Source organism: Eubalaena glacialis, chromosome 1, assembly GCF_028564815.1.
Source record: "Eubalaena glacialis isolate mEubGla1 chromosome 1, mEubGla1.1.hap2.+ XY, whole genome shotgun sequence".
Taxonomy (NCBI): domain Eukaryota; kingdom Metazoa; phylum Chordata; class Mammalia; order Artiodactyla; family Balaenidae; genus Eubalaena; species Eubalaena glacialis.
The window spans coordinates 229,368,221-229,387,908 of record NC_083716.1 but is presented as its reverse complement, the minus strand read 5'-3'; the positions used below and the strand labels follow the sequence as shown (position 1 = coordinate 229,387,908).

Genomic DNA, 19,688 nt, shown 5'->3' with positions numbered 1-19,688 from the left:
ACACAAAACTTGTTTCGATTATTTACTTACAGTTTTTCTAATAAATACAATATATTAAATAACTGCTTTTTTAAAAAAACAGAGGACTCGTAGTTAATCATGATGATAGTTAATAACTCTAATTTTTAAAAACCGAAGTATCGTAAGCTCATAAATAACGTTTGAAAACAGGGCAGAAGGAAGGAGAAACATTTATTATATTACAGTTAGTAGCCCAAAATATAAAGGTCTATTACAAATCTGTAAGATTAACAACGCAATTTTTAAATGGACAGAAGCAATTCACCAAGGCAGACAAAGAAATGAAAATACTTGTAACCGAATAAAAATGTAAATTAAAATGACAGTCGCATTTGATCTGAGTATAAACTTTACAAACTGTGTCACTCTCTATTAAAATACATAAATAGGTATACTCTGTGCCCCAGAAGTACCATTTCCAGTAACTTATCCTTAGGAAATAACTGACTAAGTGTACACAAATAAATGTATACATAGGTTATCACAGCACTCTTTAAAATTTCAAAAAATTGGACAATAAACCAAAATCCACCAGGAGAAAAATGCTTAAAAGGATTATACTAACATCTATATAATAGAATAATACATAGCTACTCTGTCTTGACATGGAAAGATGTCCGTAAGACTTTACAGGTCTTTCACATTTGATCTCAGTCATGTAAGAATTCACGGGATCAAGGGAGTAAAGGAAGGAAAGAGAGGTAGTAAGAATATAATGCCCAAATATTGGCAACACTAATCTCCAGAGCTGGGATTATGTGAGAGCTTTTGTTCTCTGTATTTCTGGGTTTTGTTCTACCTACTCTCCTTCCCCATATCACACAGGTGGGAGAAGTAGAAAAACAGAGCTTTTCTGCTCTGTTCTAGAACCTGAGTTCAAATCCCAGCTCCATCACTCGATAGCTATGAAACGCAGGGCAAACTACTTCAACTCTCTGTGCATCCAAATTTTCTTCTAAAACACTGACATATGGTTGCTATGAGGTATAAACAAGTTAACATTTATGGCACTTAGAACCGTTTTCTGGTACAGGTGTTAGCTACACAAGTGTTGGCTATTATCAAATTATATAATAATCACGAACAATAAAACTGCTTTGTTTTTTCCAGTATATGGGAGAAAACAGGAAGTCACACTTTCCCATACTTTGGTCTATCAGTGATAATGCCAATTTCTGAGTATAGCCAAGTCTTATTAAAGGATAAAATCAGATAATAGTCTTTGGCTCAAAGGCTTGCTTAACTAAAAGTAAAACAGCTAAGCATGTATAGCATAGGAATTGAGTCTGAAAACCGGTTAAAAGAACAATTTCAAAATCCCTTTAGATGATAGCAACAGGCTCTATGTTTTAAGTGTAGTTGCCCATAGTGAGGATTTTTAGGGAGATTGCATTTGGATAGTGCTTATGTCCTGTTAAAAACCCACTGCACCACTCTAGTTACATGTCACAGGTATGCAGCTATGCAGGAGCGTGAGTTTAAAATGCACAGGTCCCAGCCTAGCTGAATGTTGGTCACTCCCTCTCCCCCACCCACCAACTGAAGTTTGTATTTGTATTACTCTTATTAACTATCCTGTTTCTCAGGACAGAAAAGATAACACAAATTGTAATTATTGGAGGGTTACAATTATTTGAGGTTTACAATTATTTGCTTACTGTTTGAATGAATAATTTTTATTATTATTTTTATTTTGTTGTTATTATTATTCATGTGGGGGGGGAGTTTCCTAGTTTTAATTCTATAAACCTTATTCACACACACTTTTCTCTTACTAGTTGAAGCTAAACTATCTGAAATCCCAGCTAAGTCCTATTCAAACTAACTCTGAGCTGGTAAAAGTATAACTGTTGGGAAAATCAAAAATTAGGCCAAGGCTATCAAGCAGAAAGGTCTTAACTACAGGAAAGGGTCTAGGAAAAGGTCTAGGAAATTAAGAACTAAAATGATAAAAAGATAATTATACACTTCATTTTAAGAGAATCATTTATGGCACCATGTTTTTACTATCACCGCATCTTCTAAGTTTTTTCTTTCCTGAACTAAAATCTTACTGATATGTTTTCTTCTATATTCATATTTAATGTTTCTAGTAATGCTGAATATATAGCCCTGGCAAAAATTAGTCTCCTCTAGGGAACAGTAAGAATACAAAGTTCACAGAACATACAAATCAGAGCCACTTCTTTCTACTATGCTCACCTAATGAAGGTAGAGATACCTCACTCATAACCACGGCAAGTATTCCCTCAACCAAAACAAGCTCTTGAAGATATTCTCTGGGTTCAAATACAGCTCCTCAGGGAAACAAAAGGCCACGTACTTCCTCATTACCTATTCCTTCTATCTGTGACTCTCTCTCTCATCTTCCTAACGTCCCAAGAAGGAAAATATACACTACTGAATATTGATAAAGAAACAACCAAGAATTCATCATTAATGAGTCTTAGTAAACTGACTTAAATTGTACTCATACAGGTAAAAATGAACAGCTCAAAGTAATTGAACACTACTAGTTCTACGAACATACCCCCTGCTCTGCTTTAAAAGGCTTACTAGCCAATATATACCTGTTTTAGTTCCTTTTTAAAAATTAACATCTGACAGATTTAGTTAAAAAGGTATAAAATCTTCCTTCTTAAACAGGTAATAAAATGACTTCTTGGTTGCACAGTGAGTGATATTTTGAGCAAAGAATTACTACAACATGCAATTAAGTGAATGAATAGATTGCTTCATGAGTGCTTTAGCATAGTGCCTAGTATATAAAAGATACCAAATAAACACTTGCGAAATGAAGGAAGATTTTAAGAAAGGAAACTTTATAAGACTAAAATGTCTAGAGAAGCTAACAGGGATAGAGAAGGTTTAGAAGGAAGAATCCCTAACTTCCCAAAAAAGGGTAGGAGGTCTGGTGATAAGAAACAGGCTACTGCTAGGCACAGATGAGTTAAGATAAAGCAGAAGTAAAGGTCTGTGGAAACGAAATTCAATAAAAAGCCAAAGTATAATGAGTATCTACCTATTTCCTTATTCCCTATCTACCTACCTACCTATTTCCTTCCTTCCTTCCTTCCTGTTATACTAATCTTACCCATAATTAATGCGATTTGGGGAGGCTTTGCTCTAAATACAAACTATTCACTCACCATCTTTTCTTTTCATATTTTTCTTGTAGGAACTCTTTCACTTTTTGTGGATCCCTGAAGTCTGGAATTGCTGAAGATCTATCATCAAATAATCCTAGCCAAATCTGTTTACAGACCTTTGGAAAGAATTAAAAAAACAAAAGTGTTAAATTTGACATCTTAACTTAATGAAATTTTAAGAGATAATTAAGATTCTCTCAGAAAGATAACCTACTTAATTTTAATAATGTTGCTTTCAATGAGGATATTTATCGCAATGAGCAATGAAGAAGCAACAAATGAAGGAACTGAATTGATGTTAATGTTACAGCAGTAAAATCTTACCAACAGCATCACAAAGAGCAGCCCCTCACAGGGGAACAAACAGTGAGATGGCATTTAAGAGGACCTCAGATTGCTTGGTCTTAAAATAATCATACACTGTAAACAATTAGCAAAGTCATGCAACCTTTATGAACCTCAGTTCCTTCACCCCGTAAAACAAAGGAATTAGACCAGTGAGTGGCAATTTCCTGAATCCTTGACAAGTTTAAAAATCAACCAAAAAGAACAAATAAAAAGTACTAGAATCATAAGTAATTTGCTATTAAAATATAACATAACACAAATACAACGCAGATACAACTCTAGCTTTATAATTACCTCCTATGCTTTTTTCCCCCTAATGGCTAAAAAATGAGAATCTGAGATTTAAGTTTTCAGTAAAATCAAAGAAATGAAATGATGCAGAACTCAAATAAGACACAAAGCATAAAGAGAACTGTAAAGAAAAAATTTATAAGGTGGGCTTTATCAAAATTTAAAACTGTTGCTCTTCAAAAAAATTAAATGAAAAGGCAAGCCAACAACTGAAAAAAGGTAGTTACAAAATGTACAAAACCTTGAATTCTTAAAACTCAGTGATAAAACAGAGCCCAAATCAGTATTTTTTTCAAAGAGTGGGCAGAAAAGTTGGCCACTTCACCAAAGAAGATATACAAATGGCAAATAAGCATCCCAACATCATTAGTCATGCAGAAAATGCAAATTTAAAAAACACTGAGACCCCACTACACAGACACCCATACATACCACTAGAATGGCCAAAAACAAAAACACTAAAGGAAGGCAAAGCAAGACTTTTTTCATGAACTATGTTAATCAAAAATGCAATGGAGAAAATGCTTCATTAGAATTTCCCCTAGAATAATTTTCCTTCTCTCCTCTATAGACCATTAACTCTCTTGTGCCATTTGTAAGTTTTTTTGATACATAAGAACTTTTGGAAGTTCTTATGAATGAAATAAGTGTATGATTATTGAGATACTTGGTGTTTTGACAAATATTTATTACAGTCATCCAGAAATAACTATTCTAACCACAAGTTACACTGGATGGTTATTTCTGAAATAATAACGGTTCTAGCCAGGAAGAGAAAAAAAGACTGACCATATCATATGTTGGTGAGAATGTGGAACAACCAGAACTCTCAAGAATGTAAAAATGGTACAACCAGTTTGGAAGACAGTTGGTAGTTTCTTAAAAGTTAAACATATACCTACGATATGACCCAGCCATCCTACTCCTAAGTATTTACTCAAGAAATATAAAGGCACATGTCCATACTCAGATTTGTACACAAATGTTCACAGCAGCTTTACTGCTAGTAACTCCAAACGGAAAACAACCCAAATGTCTATCAACAGGTAAATGGATTAATTGTGGAATATCCAAGTAAGATACTATCCAGCAATAAAAATGAACAAATTATTGACACAAGAAACTATGTGCATAAACCTCAAGACAATTATGCTGATTGAGAGACCTCAGAACCACCCTCTACAAAGTACATACTATGTAATTCCATTCATTTAAAATCTTAGAAAATGTAAACTTATCTATGGTGATGGAAAGCAGATCAGGAGAAGCATTACAAAGGGGCACAAAAAACTCTTGGGGATGATGAAAATGTATGTTATCTTGTTACTGTAATGATGGTTTAACATATGTCAAAACTCAAACTGTACACTTTAAATATACACAATTTATTATAATTATTCCTCAGTAATGCTATAAAAACACATCCACAAGTTTCCAAAATTATATTACTTTAAAGGATAACCAGTTGTAACACCGTGAAAAGAAGGCAGTATCTAACTTCAAAAGCCTGACAAAGATTTGAGAAATCAGAGACAGAAAGGTAGCACCCTTCTCAAGCTTACCTCCTCACTGAAGTGGGTAAGAGAGAAATAAAGATAGGAAAAAAGGATTCACCCTTTTCCTCTCTTATTATGTATCCCAAGCATGTTTCAAAACAGCATTTCTTGTGGTTCCTTCCTACTCCAGGCTCAGTACAGACACTACAAAGTCATTAAGGCAGTACAACTGACACAAGTGAGGCCTAGGTGAAGGCACAATCTCATTATAAAAACATTTCAGTGGCAAAGCCCAAGAAGTTCAGATACCCAGGAACGGTAATGCAACTTATGCTAGAAATACTATATAAATCTTGTAGAGGGCCAGCTTCTCCAATATATACTTAGCTACTTTTAAAAAACCACATGATCCAAAAGGATACATGCACCCCAACGTTCACTGCAGCACTATTTACAATAGCTAAGATATGGAAGCAACCTAAATGTCCATCAACAGAGGAATGGATCAAGAAGATGTGGTATATATATATATATACAATGGAATACTATTCAGCCATAAAAAAAGAATGAAATAATGCCATTGGCAGCAACATGGATGGACCTAGAAATTATCATACTAAGTGAAGTCAGACAGAAAAAGACAATATCATATGATATCACTCATAAGTGGAATCTAATTTTTTTAAATATGCAAATGAAGTTATTTACAAAACAGAAACAGACTTACAAATATTGAAAACAAACTTATGGTTAAAGGGGAGAGGGGGGATAAATCAGGAGCTTGGGATAAACAGACACACACTACTATATATAAGATAGATAACCAACAAGGACCTACCGTACGGCACAGGGAACTCTACTCAATATTCTATGATAACCTATATGAGAAAAGAATCTAAAAAAGAATGAATATACGCATATGTATAACTGAATCACTTTGCTGTACACCTGAAACTAACACAACATTGTAAATCAACTATACTCCAATAAAATTAAAATATTAAAAAAAAACCAAACCCCACATGAGACTCTCCTCAGGAAAAGATTCTGTGGCTTTACAATTACATTCATAAAGCGAGAACTGGTAGTTTCTAATTCTTTTATTTTAAAAATTCCCAAGTGAGAAAACAAGAGAAATTTGCTCAAAGACTTATTAACTGTAATGGACAGAATTAGTTTAGGACAGACATTTAGTCCTTCATGACATTTAGTCTTTGCATTCCAAAACCCCTAGTAACTAACATATACAATTTTTTTAACTAAAAACAATTAATGAATAGTAAATAATAAACACATTGATACAAACAAATAAAAAGGAGATGGGTTAAAGACAGATCATAAAGTTACTGTCTTGGCACTCATCATGGGAACACAAAGCAAAGATGGAGTGCTGGATGATACATTTTATAGCTATCTGACATTAGCAGCCTGGACGAGTCACTCAAAATTCTGTACTAACTGCTGGCAGTTCTGATCCTTCTCTCTGGCAGGTCAAACTGCTGGGGAAAATCATTAAAACTCACTGCTTGGGTCCACTACAAATTCCTGCTATCCTACTATCAAAGTTCCATGCTGTTGTTAGTCAGCTCTTATTTCTTCCGACTATGCTATCCCACAATAGCTATTTGCTATATTGCTCAGAATCCTAACTCTACCTGCCACTCTTGGCAGCTGAATTCTTACTCAAGTGAAGTGACTCTCAAAATGGGATTCCCAAATTTCCTGGACTGGCGGCATCAGTGTCACCTAAAAACGTGTTGTAAATGCAAATTTTTAGGAGCCACCCAAGACCTGTGAAATCAGAACCTCTGGAGGTGCTACCCAGCAATCAAGCCCTTCAGGTGACTGTGAAATAGGCCAAAGTTTGAAAACCAATGCTTTAGTAAAATCTAGACCAGCAAATGGAAACTTCCTTTCCATATAAATACTATACATAGTTTTCCGCACTTCTCCAATTTACTTAGCCACTAAACCTCTTCTTGAGCAACAAGATTCATTAAATAAAGACAGTGTTCCAGAGATACATCTGGGAAAACGTCACAGTCTCTATCTCTTTTGATCCATTCACATTTTAGTCCCTGAAAAGTTGGCTTCTGCTCCCACCATTCTCCTGAAACTACTCTTTCAGGTTTGTAGATCTGCTGATAGGAAAGGATAAAGTTCTCTTTTCTCCATGTTTGTTTTGTTTTGTTTTTTTCTTTTAAAGTAAAATAATAAATACCACCAACTGAAAAGGGAGGGTTTTTCAGAGCTGAAGAAAAATGGGAGAGTGAACCAACTAAAACTGCAGGCAGCACTAAGGTTTTGAGGTCACGAGTATTTAAAGTGAAACTAGTCAAGACAGTGGTGTGTTTTCCACCAGTCTCATCTGGTTGTTTAGGTACAAAGTAGGTAGAGTATTGGCTTTAATCAGGTAAAATACAACAGGAGTTAAAGTGAGTGGTTATAACAACAGACCACAGAATCAAAGCTAGGTTAAGAAAAATGACAACACAGTAAGGATGCTACACAAGAAAGAAATTCAGCGTCAGTGGACTGGAGGCCTCCTGTGGCTGTCCCAGAGCTGCTGGAGTAAGAAATTAGAGGGAACGAGCTGGGAAGAGAGAAGCAGTGATGGTCAGAGAACAGGATGCTTACACCTGAAATCTGAGAAGTAATACAGTTACTGCTAAATAAAGTCTAAAACAGAAGGAAGGATTACTGGACATAAGAAGTCAAAGAATTCCAGAGGCTGAGTTATCTGTGTAGACACTGGGATTGGCAGAAATGATTAACACTAGTGGAAAAAAGACACTCACTACGTGAAGTGCTGAAATCTATACTGAATGAGGGGGGCTAACTGGTATGACTGCAACAGATGACAGAGCAAGTGATAAGTTCTACTGGCAAGAGGAACACAGGGCTGCGGGCCTTGAAACATCACCGAGGAGCAAGGAGGACGCCTAAAAAGCCAGCATTTGAAAGGGCTGCATATGTGATGGATTCGTTTAGATGATCTCTCTGGAGAGGTGGATGATTAGTTTTAATTAGAGAATAATATTGTAGGTATGGTAGTTATGAGCCTAGACTAGGAAATCAGACTGCCTTAATGTGAATTCCAACTCAGGTAAGAGAACCTGCTGCACTGAGATGTTGGAAGGGTTAAATGAGTTAATATGTTGTCTACTCAGAACAGGTATATGTAAGTGAATTTTAAACAGTATTAGTTATTATTACTTTGGGGCCTGGTATCTTATGTGGTTTGCACTGGTGTGTTATGGGGTGATGAAGTAAGCAAGGACTGGGAAATAGAGGCCTTACCAGAAACACAGGAAACTGTAGGTCTCTCTTCAGTCCTGCTGCAGATGGAATCAAAGTGGTCTTAATGGAACAATCACCCTCTCTGAACTACTATAGCACTTTGTAATTCTCACATGAAACTCACCACAAACTGCTTTTTATTAGAATTACTGAGCATGTGTCTCACCTACTTCTGAATTCCCCACAATACTGAAAACAATGGGTTGTGCCGTATTAAGTGTTCAGTAACTAGGCCGATACTACTCAAAACCAGATCTTATGGAGGAATTAAAAATAAAATCACACATCAACCAACAGAATAAGTTCATGAAACTGTCAGAATAATTTTTTCCCTTATTCTAGTGCTAATCCACTTTAGAATTGCAATCACAATAACCACTGACAGAATCTAAAATACTTTAAAGTATATTTATCAGTCAGGGTTGCCTTAGGAAACAGATGGCACACTCAATTTGGGTAATTTGAGAAGTTTAATAGAGACTGTTCAAAGCGTAGGTAGGCTGTAAGGAAATCACAAGTGAGAGTATAGTGTCCCAGGGTTAGCAACAGGAGGACCTACCACCACCTGCTGGCAGTGAAGGTAGAAGGAGAGGAAGTGGTTGGCAACCTTAAAACTAAGAAGGCTATTTGATGGGAGTTTTGACCTTCAATGAAAGGAGGCAGCCAGGCTACAGAAATCCCACATGAAAGAAGTTTAGAAAGTAAATATCTTAACCTTTCCCTCCTTCCTTTCTTTGATCCGCTGACAACATTCTCCCATCAGCGGAACCCCCCCCTCCCAGAAGCCAGGAGGCAATAAAGCCCATTCGCGTATCCAGACAAACCAGGTGCTTGGAGACAGAGCAGGATAAAAGCTAGAGTTAGAAGGGCAGCTGAAAGCTATGCAGCACTGAACCTAAATCATGATAGTAAATACATGCAGTGCAAGCAATTTAACAAACTCAATTATGAACACCAAAAACAGGGAACATCCATACTAATTCTCAATTACTCACATACAAAAGGAAGAGTAAGAAAACAGTGTTGCATCAGACAAATAGATATGAATAGAGATAACATGTTATAGTTTTATAATCCTCTCAGGGACAACAAAATAAGAGTGGTGGAAACTTGCTGGAATAGATACTTACCTTTAAGATTCAGACAACCCCTTATTTTCATAAAAGAGATACAAAGAATAAACAATGTGACATGACCCTGCTTGCAACCTCTAGGTCCAAAGATATAAAAATAAGGAAAGGACAGAAAGATGCTCTGGAAGTAGAGAAACTTTTTTGATTAAGCCAATCTATACACATCAACTAGAGTTCAGACTCCTTTCTGTCCTTTCTCTCCTCAGTAGAGAGATGGAGCGCCTTCTTCTGTAAGATATAATTACAGCAGTTAACAGTACTGCCCATAAAATATAGGAACAAATAGGAGACTTAAAGAACTGAAAAATTCATGAGCAAGTAACTAACATCCACTTTTTGGAAGCAGAAAGAAAAATTTAACAGAAATAAATATTAACATTAGAAGCTCTCTGGAGAGTTACGATAGACCTACACAAATTCTATCAGCAACATAACATTTTTCCCTAAAAGGGAAAACAAGGGGGTTTTTTTTTTTGCCTTATTTTGTCCTAAAAACTAACAATCAGAAACAATATCTCATATATATGTCATGATTTAAGTTAAATACTGAAAAAACAAGTACATTATTAAAATTTTCTACACTCACCCAAGTCTACATGAGCATGACTATGCTAGTATTTCTAGGTCAACAGCTGACAGGTTATTTCTCAGTGATGACCTATCTATAAAGGATTTATACTCATTAATAATGCTTAAAGAAATAACACTATCCATGTGCCTTATGCAAAGAAACAGACAGTCTTGCAATTATTTACATCTTTTTAGGACTGTATGGTAATATTCCATCTTAAAATTTGGTTTTAAAAAATGTTTTAGCAAGAATTAGAACATATGCAACTGAGTCACTGAAAACAGGCATGCACAAGCTGTATGTGCAGACCACCGAGACACCAGAGCCTTTGTGAACCAGACAGATAATTTGGGTATGTGAGGGAGTATCAGATTTATGAGACATCAAATCCAATTTATTTAATCCTAGTTTGTTGTTGTTGTTTTTTAATTTAAGCACGAACTACCTTATAATGGCTTCCTTAGCCTAAGAATCAAATTCTTCATCACCACCTGTTTAGGCCCCATAGGATCTTACGCCTGATTAACTCTCCAAACTCATCTTACATCATCACTCTTTCCAGCCACAAAGGCCCCCTCATAAAGTCTTCCCTGACCACCCATTCTAAAGGGGTAACATTCCCCACACCAAAACTCATATACACGTTATCACAATGTATTATTTATTTTCACAGACCTTTATCTCACAACTTCTAAATGTAAATTTCACGTGGCAGGAACCTTCTCTCTGATTCGCCACTATCTGTATTCTCAGTGCCTGCCAAACATAGAGCAGACACTAAATAAATATCTGGTGCATGAGTGGAAGCAACTTCCTAACAGCCCTGAAATATATGTACAGTAGAAATTATCTTTTTTTCCCCTTCGTTCCATCTAAAATATACATGCTGACCTAGAACATTCAGCTTACCAACTTACGCAGAAGTAATAAATTCACTGATCCAAATTCTCAAATCAAATTTAGGCCAGAGGTTAGCAAATTATACCTCCCAGGCTAAATCTGGCCTACAGCCTGTGTTTATAGCTGAAGTTTCATTGGAACACAGCCATGTCCGCTTGTTTATCTATTGTCTAGGGCTGCTTTGCTAGGTAGTTGCAACAGAGACTGTATGATACAAAAGCCTAATATTTACTATCTGGCTCTTTATAGAAAACGCTTGCCGATGCCTGAATTACGTGCAACGTGGACTTACTATGATACCATCCCAGCATCCAAGAATAATAATGATTTAAATAGTATAATAAATAAAAGCCTGTTTTTGAGGTATGTGTTATAATGTGCATGGGGAATAACAACAGAGAGATGAACATAAAATGAAAGAAGCCTTTCCCTGCAGGAAGAACTTTCCAAGAGTGAGGACTATCTAAGGGCCAATTATAATACATACCCATTCACTTGAGAATAAAGGAGAAAAGTACCAGAGTTTAAGTTTCAGGGAGAGAGTAACACTTTTCAAAATAACTGATAATTACAAAGAAATAGAAAAGATAAAAGAAGAAAATATTTAGGATACTAGAGAGAAATTAAATGAAGTGGAAATAGCAATAAACCTTAATTTCAAGTGTTTGCGAGTTGTGAAGGAGACCAGCAGATCTAATTCAGACACCTACGGTAAAAGTCAGTATATACGACTCACAGCACACTCCCATGCCTTGTTTCATTTAATGTCTCTAATGTCAGAACTGCATTCCAGGTAGGTTGCAAAGAACCAAAACTCAGCCACATTTGATCAGATAAAACAAGTCTATGCAAAGTGAACAGTAACACTTAAAACATGGGAACCTGCACTGCAAACAGGAAGCCATCTGGGACCTAGGCAGTCTGATAACCTGTTTCCAAAGCCCTTCTCCACAACCCGCCCCCTGCAAACACATAGTTTATCGCTTTTGCTTCTCATACTATGTCTAATCCCTGCTCTTGCTTATCTTAGTACAATTTGTTTTTTCCTGTTTACTTGTTAAGACTGCACATGGCCCAACTACATACTGCCTTTTCGGTTAAGTGATTCATCTTTTCAGTCCAGCCTCTGTGAACCTTAATTCAATTTCGTAAAAGAGAGAGGATCTGATTAGTCCCTGGCCCCTAGGGTTAGGCATCCATTCTTAGTCCAAACAGCTGTGTGTTTTGTGTGTTGTGTGTGTGTTTTGTGGTTTTCCCAGGAGAGGTAGGCTTCCCCCCTTTCTTCAGTAAGGAGCATGAGCTTGGTAAGCTGCCCCCCACCTCCTAAACACACGTTTATTCATGAATGTGCTTTATAAATTATAAACAGCTTTATAAATGTAAGATTTAGTATATTAGCAAAGGGGCAAGTAGTTTGGAGAAAGATTATCAACTGCCCTATTTTATCAAACTAAGATGACATATGTAAATTACCCTGTACCCTGTATTGCTCTGTCTTTCAATTTTGTATGCTATGTCTTTAATAAGTTTCCATGTTTTAGCTAAATTTGCCAATTTTTACTTTTGTGATTTCTTCCATTGCTTTTAGTCTATAAAGTCTCCACACATTTAAATGTTAAATATGTAGTCAGCTAACCTTAAACACTACCATTTAGTTTTGCCTGCCTTTTAGTTATGAAATAATCTGTTTTATAGAAAAGTTGCAATTGTAGTGGAAAGAAATCCCATGTACTGTTTACCTAGAGTCTCTAAGATTAACATTTGCTTTATCATTCTCTCTCCAAAAAAAGTTTTGGAACCATTTAAATTACAGACATGAACCTTTTATCTCTAAATGTGTATCTCCTAAAAATGAGGACATTCTTTCCTATAACCGTAACACAATTATCAAAATCAGGAAATTAACACTTTATACTATTACTATCTAATCTACAGACTAACCATTATCTTAACAGTATCCTTAACAGCAAATGGAAAAAGTTCTCCTGGTACAGTATCCGTAACTGTCTTGTCTCCTTTAATCGGGAACCGTTCCTTAGTCTGTTTTTGTCTTTAATGACCTTGACATCTCTGAAGAGTACAAGTCAGTTATTTTATAGTATGTTCCTTAATTTAGGTTTCCTCATAATTAAATTTATGTTATGCATTTTGGGAAGGAATACCACATAAGTGATGTTGTATCCTTCCCAGTGCATCATATCAGGAAGCACATGATGTCAGTTTGTCCCATTCCTGGTGATGTTAACTTTAATCACTTGGTTAAAACAATACAGGCCAGATTTCTCCACAGTAAAGACACTATTTTTCCCCTTAAGATGAATAAGTATCTTGTAGGGAAATACTTTGAGACTATTTTCTATATTTTTATGGCTTCCTAACTCTAAAATTTTTCTGAAATTTATTTTGGCATACCATGTCAGTTAACATTCTAATTGACTCTCCATTTACTGAATAACAAATTCCTTCCACAGCAGACTGCTGAACTTATTTTATAATAACTTCATATACATATTTAATATACATAAGGATTATAGTATATCTCAGGATCTATTCCACAGATCTAGTCTACTAGGCCCTGCACTAGCTTCAGATTACTGTAATTAATTACTTCAAGTTTGCATTGCAAATTACTGCCTATAAACATAGAGACACATTTAGTATCTACTAGAGCCAATCCTATTTACTCTTTGCTTTATAAATTCTTTCCAGCTAGTTTTACTTTTTTTGAGCTTTTGGATAAACTTTAGAACCATTTGCTAAAATGGTATTAAAAAAAATTCCCACCAACATTTTGGTTCCATTTGTTCTAAACTTAATTTGTGAAGTCTCTTAAAGCAAAGCATTCTCATTCCCTAAGACAGTATGAATCTGATAAGCAAGCTTGCCAAGAAGGAAAAATTACCAAAGGTTTATGTTTCTCTCCCTACAGGGCAAGTTTTACATTTTTTACATTTTTCAGAATATAACAAGAATAAACACAGAGGTGAGAAAGGGAGGAGAATGGGTAAGTTGGTCTGATACTTCATTTAGAACTGAATATTAAGAAGTTTTATTTACTTGTCTTGATATGAAGTAAGAACTGTTCGTGGATTATCAATGTTTAGGGATAGCATCAATACCAGAGCACCACCTCTAGCATGAACACTACTCATCCACTGTTTAGCTTCATCTAAGGCTCAATAATAGTGATTGATTTGGACTGACACTCTATTGTCTGGTTGTCCTGGTGACTGAAGGCATGCATTTGCCAGGCAGTTGACTAAGGTTGGGAATGTAGCCCTTGGCAAAGGAACAGAGAGATTAACTGGCCCAAATGCAAAACAAGTCTCTGAAGTAAACGTGATCTGTACCATATTCTACATAAATCAGTCATGAGAAGAAACATTTAGTTTTCTTTGAATATTTGCAAATAGACAGATGGCTCACAGGTTAATATAAAAAGAGGAAAAGGAATATTTAGGGAAAGCTCTTCTAAGTAAAAATGAGATTTGCAGAAGTGGTAAGTTATAGTAGGTTTCCAAAACAGATTATCTAACTGTCCAAAGGGGACAACTGAACATCAACAAGAATAACTGCTACTGACTGAAATAAGTCAAATAAACAATTTCACAATGATATACATATGACCAATTTATTGTATACACACACACACACACACCCTGATTGGTCACTGTGGGAGATGCTACAGAACTAACTCATTTTAAAAACAGTTAAATGTTGAGGACCATAAATGGCTTTGTTTATGTGCACTCTATCTACTGATATTTATGAAAAACAGTTTTAATGTACTTTTTTTTGACTTTTTAGAAGCTTTATTGAGATATAATTTGTATAACATTTAATTCACCTATTTAAAGTGTACAATTTAATGTTTTTAGTATATTCAAGAGTTGTGCCACCAGCACAGCTCAATTTTAGAACATTTTTATTATAGTCTAAACAAATCCCATATCCATTAGCAGTCGCTCTACATTACCCCTACTCCCACATCCTAGGCAATATTAATGTACTTTTAACAGCAATAAAACTACTGTATGTTAATATAACTAACTTTTAATCGTAAAAATAGCTATATTTTCTGAAGCAAAAATTAGTGAGAAGAGTGGCACTGCTTTACATTTTTGCAAATTTCATTAATACCTGTTTAAATAGAAGACAGCTGATTTCTGATGAGCTTCTGCATTATGTTATGTAGCTTCTGGAAAACTCCACTGTATACTCATGAGACTGGGAGTAAATACAGCAAATCGAGTCTTAGAATTATTATTAAAAAATTTTTTGACCTCAGAGAACCCCTGTAAAGGTCTTAAGGATCCCCTTACAGGTTCCCAGACTAAGTTATCACCATTTTACAATCCCTACTAATGGATGTAGGCATAGAGTATTAGCCACCCCCTCTCAACACAGACAAAAACACGAAAATGTGTTTCTCCACAAAAGAACACACCACCCACCCTATGAAACACTAAGTCTTCCCTCTTCCCTCAATTAAATGTGAATCTTAGGAAGCTACTAGATCCGACTATCAATTTATAGGGAACTGAGATGACAGAGGAACACTGACACTGCATGGATGGAATCAGCAAAATCGTGATAGTGGGACACTACTGAAAAATTACTGAGCTGAGAGAGGGAAAAAGGGAGGGGGAGAGAGAATAGGAGTAAATAACTGAAGGGGAAACTTATAGAATAAAAAAAAAACTTAACAGACAAGCAGAGCAGGTTCCACTTCCAGTAACGTCAGTATAGCTCAAATTAAAACCCAGCTCCCAGAAATTAACAACTATAAACTCAGCACACATTACAAGAATTACCAGAAGACACTAGAAAGCAACCACAAGGTAAACAGATTCTGGAGAAGAGTCAACACCTGTAAGAAAGAAACAGCACTAAGTATCTACTCTTTTTTTAAGGATCATCATTTGAAAGCAGACCTCTGCCAAGCAGAGCTGCCAAAACTCAAGGAGAAATCCACAAATCTAAAAGCTTAAAGACAGAGTTCACAACCACAGCAACTGGAAAGTGAAGGGTATGTCCAAGAAGGGAGAGCTGCAAAACTTGCATAACAACTTTGCACAAATCTCTGGCTCACCCTTGATCGAGGCATGTACAGGGACAATTCAAAGCAGTTCAATTAAGGACTAAAAGAACTGAACAGAGATTTCAACTGGCTCCCACCAGGAGAGGCAGAGTTTGCTAAAGTAAAAAGTAAACAAAACAAACAAACAAAATCAATACTTTCTGGACAAACAAAACAGAACCCAGAGGCTCTACAACCTACCATTTGCCGATGCTCTAGATATAATCCAAAATCACTAGATACACAAAAAGAAACAAGAGAGCGTGATCCATAATCAAAAGAAAAGGCAATCAGTAGGTCCTTGTTGATTATCTATTTTATATATTGCAGTGTGTATATGTTAATCCCAAGCTCCTAATTTATCCTTCCCCCTCACCTTTCCCCTTTGGTAACCATAAGTTTCTTTTCTAAGTCTGTTTCTGCTTTGTAAGTAAATTCATTTGTAACATTTTTTTAGATTCTACATATACTTGACATCATACGATAAGTCTTCTGACTTACTTCACGTAGTACAAATAATCTCTAGGTCCCCCATGTTTGCTGTAAATGGCATTATTTCATTCCTTTTTATGGCTGAGTAGTATTCCATTGTGTATATGTACCACATCTTTATTCATTCATCTGCTGATGGACACTTACGTTGTTTTCATGTCTTCGCTATTGTGAATAGTGCTTCTATGAACATAGGGATGCATCTATCTTTCTGAATTATAGTTTTGTCTGGATATATGTCGAGGAGAGGAACTGCTGGATCATAGGGCAACTCTATTTTTAGTTTTTTGAGGAACCTCCATACTGTTTTCCATAGTAGCTGCACCAATTTACCTTTCCACCAAGAGTGTAGGAGGGGTCCCTTTTCTCCATACCCTTTCCAGTATTTGTTATTTGTAGAACAAAAAAAGCACATTCTTAATTATTTTCTTTATACGAGTATGAATAAAAATCAAAACAGTGGTTGCCTCTGGAAAGGGGAGGGATTGAACAGGAAGAGATGTTAGGGGGACTCTGGGGGAATGATGGTCATGTTCTGTATCTTTATAGGACTCTGGGTTACCAAACTGGATACATTTATCAAAACTCTTCCACACGTACACTTAAGACTTTTACATTCACTGTGCATAAATTATACCTCAAAAAACTCTTAACAAATATCGAATTCTAATTAATGATATACAAAAAATTTTAGGGGTGATATGAACTAATGTTTGCAAATTACTTTGAAATGCAAGAAAAATATAAGGTGGATGATCAAATGGAGACACACACAGATATTTGCTAGTGCAAATACAGCACCGTGTTTAATGTACCTGCATAATTTTTAAAGTTTTATGTATTTCTCATAATAAAATGTTGAGAGGTGGGGGGCAGAAGACAGCCAAATATGGCCATTGTGCTGTGGCTTTGAGCAGCCTCTGCCGGGGACAAGATCTTGCTATGGCCATCCATGAGAGGGAGGTATGAGAGACAACTTAGCAGATAACCCAACCAGGCCCACCTCTAGCAGAGCAGCTACAGCACTCACACTACCAGGAGACCTTGCTCACCTTCAGTAAGACTTATGGCACCATACTGCAGTTAGGTGGCACAAAGCAGGACAGGTTCTGGTGCCAGAAGATGACTGCTCACAGCCACCCCATCCTTGGAAAAATCCTAGCATCACAGGCCAGTAAGAGATCATCCCTGGCGAACTGGTGGAGCCCATCGTCTAGGAGAAAACTGACAAAAGATACCATCTAAATCTCTAAGAAGTTCCTGCCAGGCATGGCCTATGGCTACTACTACCCAAAGATGATCTTGCCTGTGCAGGATGGCTTGAATTTCATGAAACAGAACCAAAAAACCTTCGATGTCATCACCAATTCCTCAAAAATCTATGGCCCCAGAGCTTGTCTTAAGTTCCTTCTTACCAGCTCATAAAGCACCCTGCATCCAGATGGCATCTTCTGTTGCCAAGATGAATGCCAGTTGTTGGTTGTTGGTTGGTCCTAGCAACCAACTAGCATTCCTGCTCTATAATAAGAACCCAACATCGATTTTCAGCAGCCTAGTAGCAGGCGATGCTGGAGCAATGGAAGACACACGTGAAAGACTACAACTCAGATATGTACCGGGGGAACTTGTACTACGAGTTTCACTGCAAAGCTTGGGATTCACCTCAACTGCTATGTTTCCCAGGGACTTGAGCTGGCAGGGCCCCCAGTTACAGGTTATCCAGCCCCAGAGTAACCACCTGGTCTGAGGCCCCCACTGTCCTGGCACAAACCTGACTCTATCCCATAGACCAAGTGGTACAGGCCCCAGGAAGTTGCCTGGTCCCAGCCAGGCCTAGGCAGGCCAAAGTCTGACCCATCTAGCCTCCAATCCTTTGTCAGAGTTTCAAAACCCATATTAACCACTCATAACATGTGAGCCTTACTTGCATCTCTATTCAAACATATACTTAAGGGAAGAGAAAAAAGGAAATTTATGAAATAAAAGGAAACTTGAACACTAGCTATGTAATTAGATTACTATTAATTTCTATGGATATGAAAACGATATGGAGTTATATACTCTTTTAAAGTCCTTTTTTAGAGATAACATCTAGTTCCTGAATTTACAGAGGAAAATTGTATGTCTCAGATCTGCTTCACATAATAAAAAAGGGACAGGAGTTTGGTACATTATTCTGTCTACTGTGTAGATATATGAGCAGCTCCACAACAAAAAGTTTTAAAAAGAACAAAATGAATGAATAATTTTCTTTTTAATTAGATTCAAGTAAGATTTTTTTTTTTTAAAAAAAAGATAACATACTTAATGGCAAGAAAGAAAGAAACAAAAGCTGAGAGATAAGAGGAAGCTAGAATGGCTGAAGCAAGGAGTTAGAAGGAAATAAATAATGTGAACTGGGATACAAATGCAATAAAAAGTTAAATAAATGCTCAGAGTAGTTACAAACTACCGTCCAGCTCCTTCTACAATACTCTTGAGTTTTCAGTCATCATTCAGAAAGATCCACATGCTACAATATGTACAAAACGAAGATAACATTTCCAACATTCTTTTTGTTAATTAGTATTATTAGATATTTCTCTGAAAGCCAACAACTAATATCAAAGAATGCACTCTGAATATTTTAAAGATTACTATGTCATTACTGATTTGATTCAGCAGAATTTTTAGAAACTCTTAACACCTCGCCTTTCTTTCAAAATAGAGGCCAGACTTTAAAATATGTGTTTCTTCATAAATATGCAGAAGTTGAACAAATAGCCTCTTTAATACAGAACATGCTTCGATATTTTAGCTAGATGGTTTTAAACCTCAAATATCTCACTAGGAAGCTAGTCTCTCAAATAATTACATACTTTTAGTTAAAATTTTTTGAAATGTTACTATTATTATTGAATTAACTTT

General features: G+C 36.1%; 1 protein-coding gene across 4 annotated transcripts in view; it reads right to left on the bottom strand.

The window, feature by feature from the left end:
• The window catches only part of AGFG1 (ArfGAP with FG repeats 1), a 68,594-nt gene that overhangs the window by 24,156 nt on the left and 24,750 nt on the right, over positions 1-19,688 (bottom strand). For all 4 annotated transcript variants that reach the window (XM_061205542.1, XM_061205549.1, XM_061205556.1 and 1 more), the window contains exon 3: positions 3,171-3,286. In XM_061205542.1, coding sequence (XP_061061525.1) covers positions 3,171-3,286 — 116 coding nt within the window. The remainder of the gene's footprint in view (positions 1-3,170; positions 3,287-19,688) is intronic.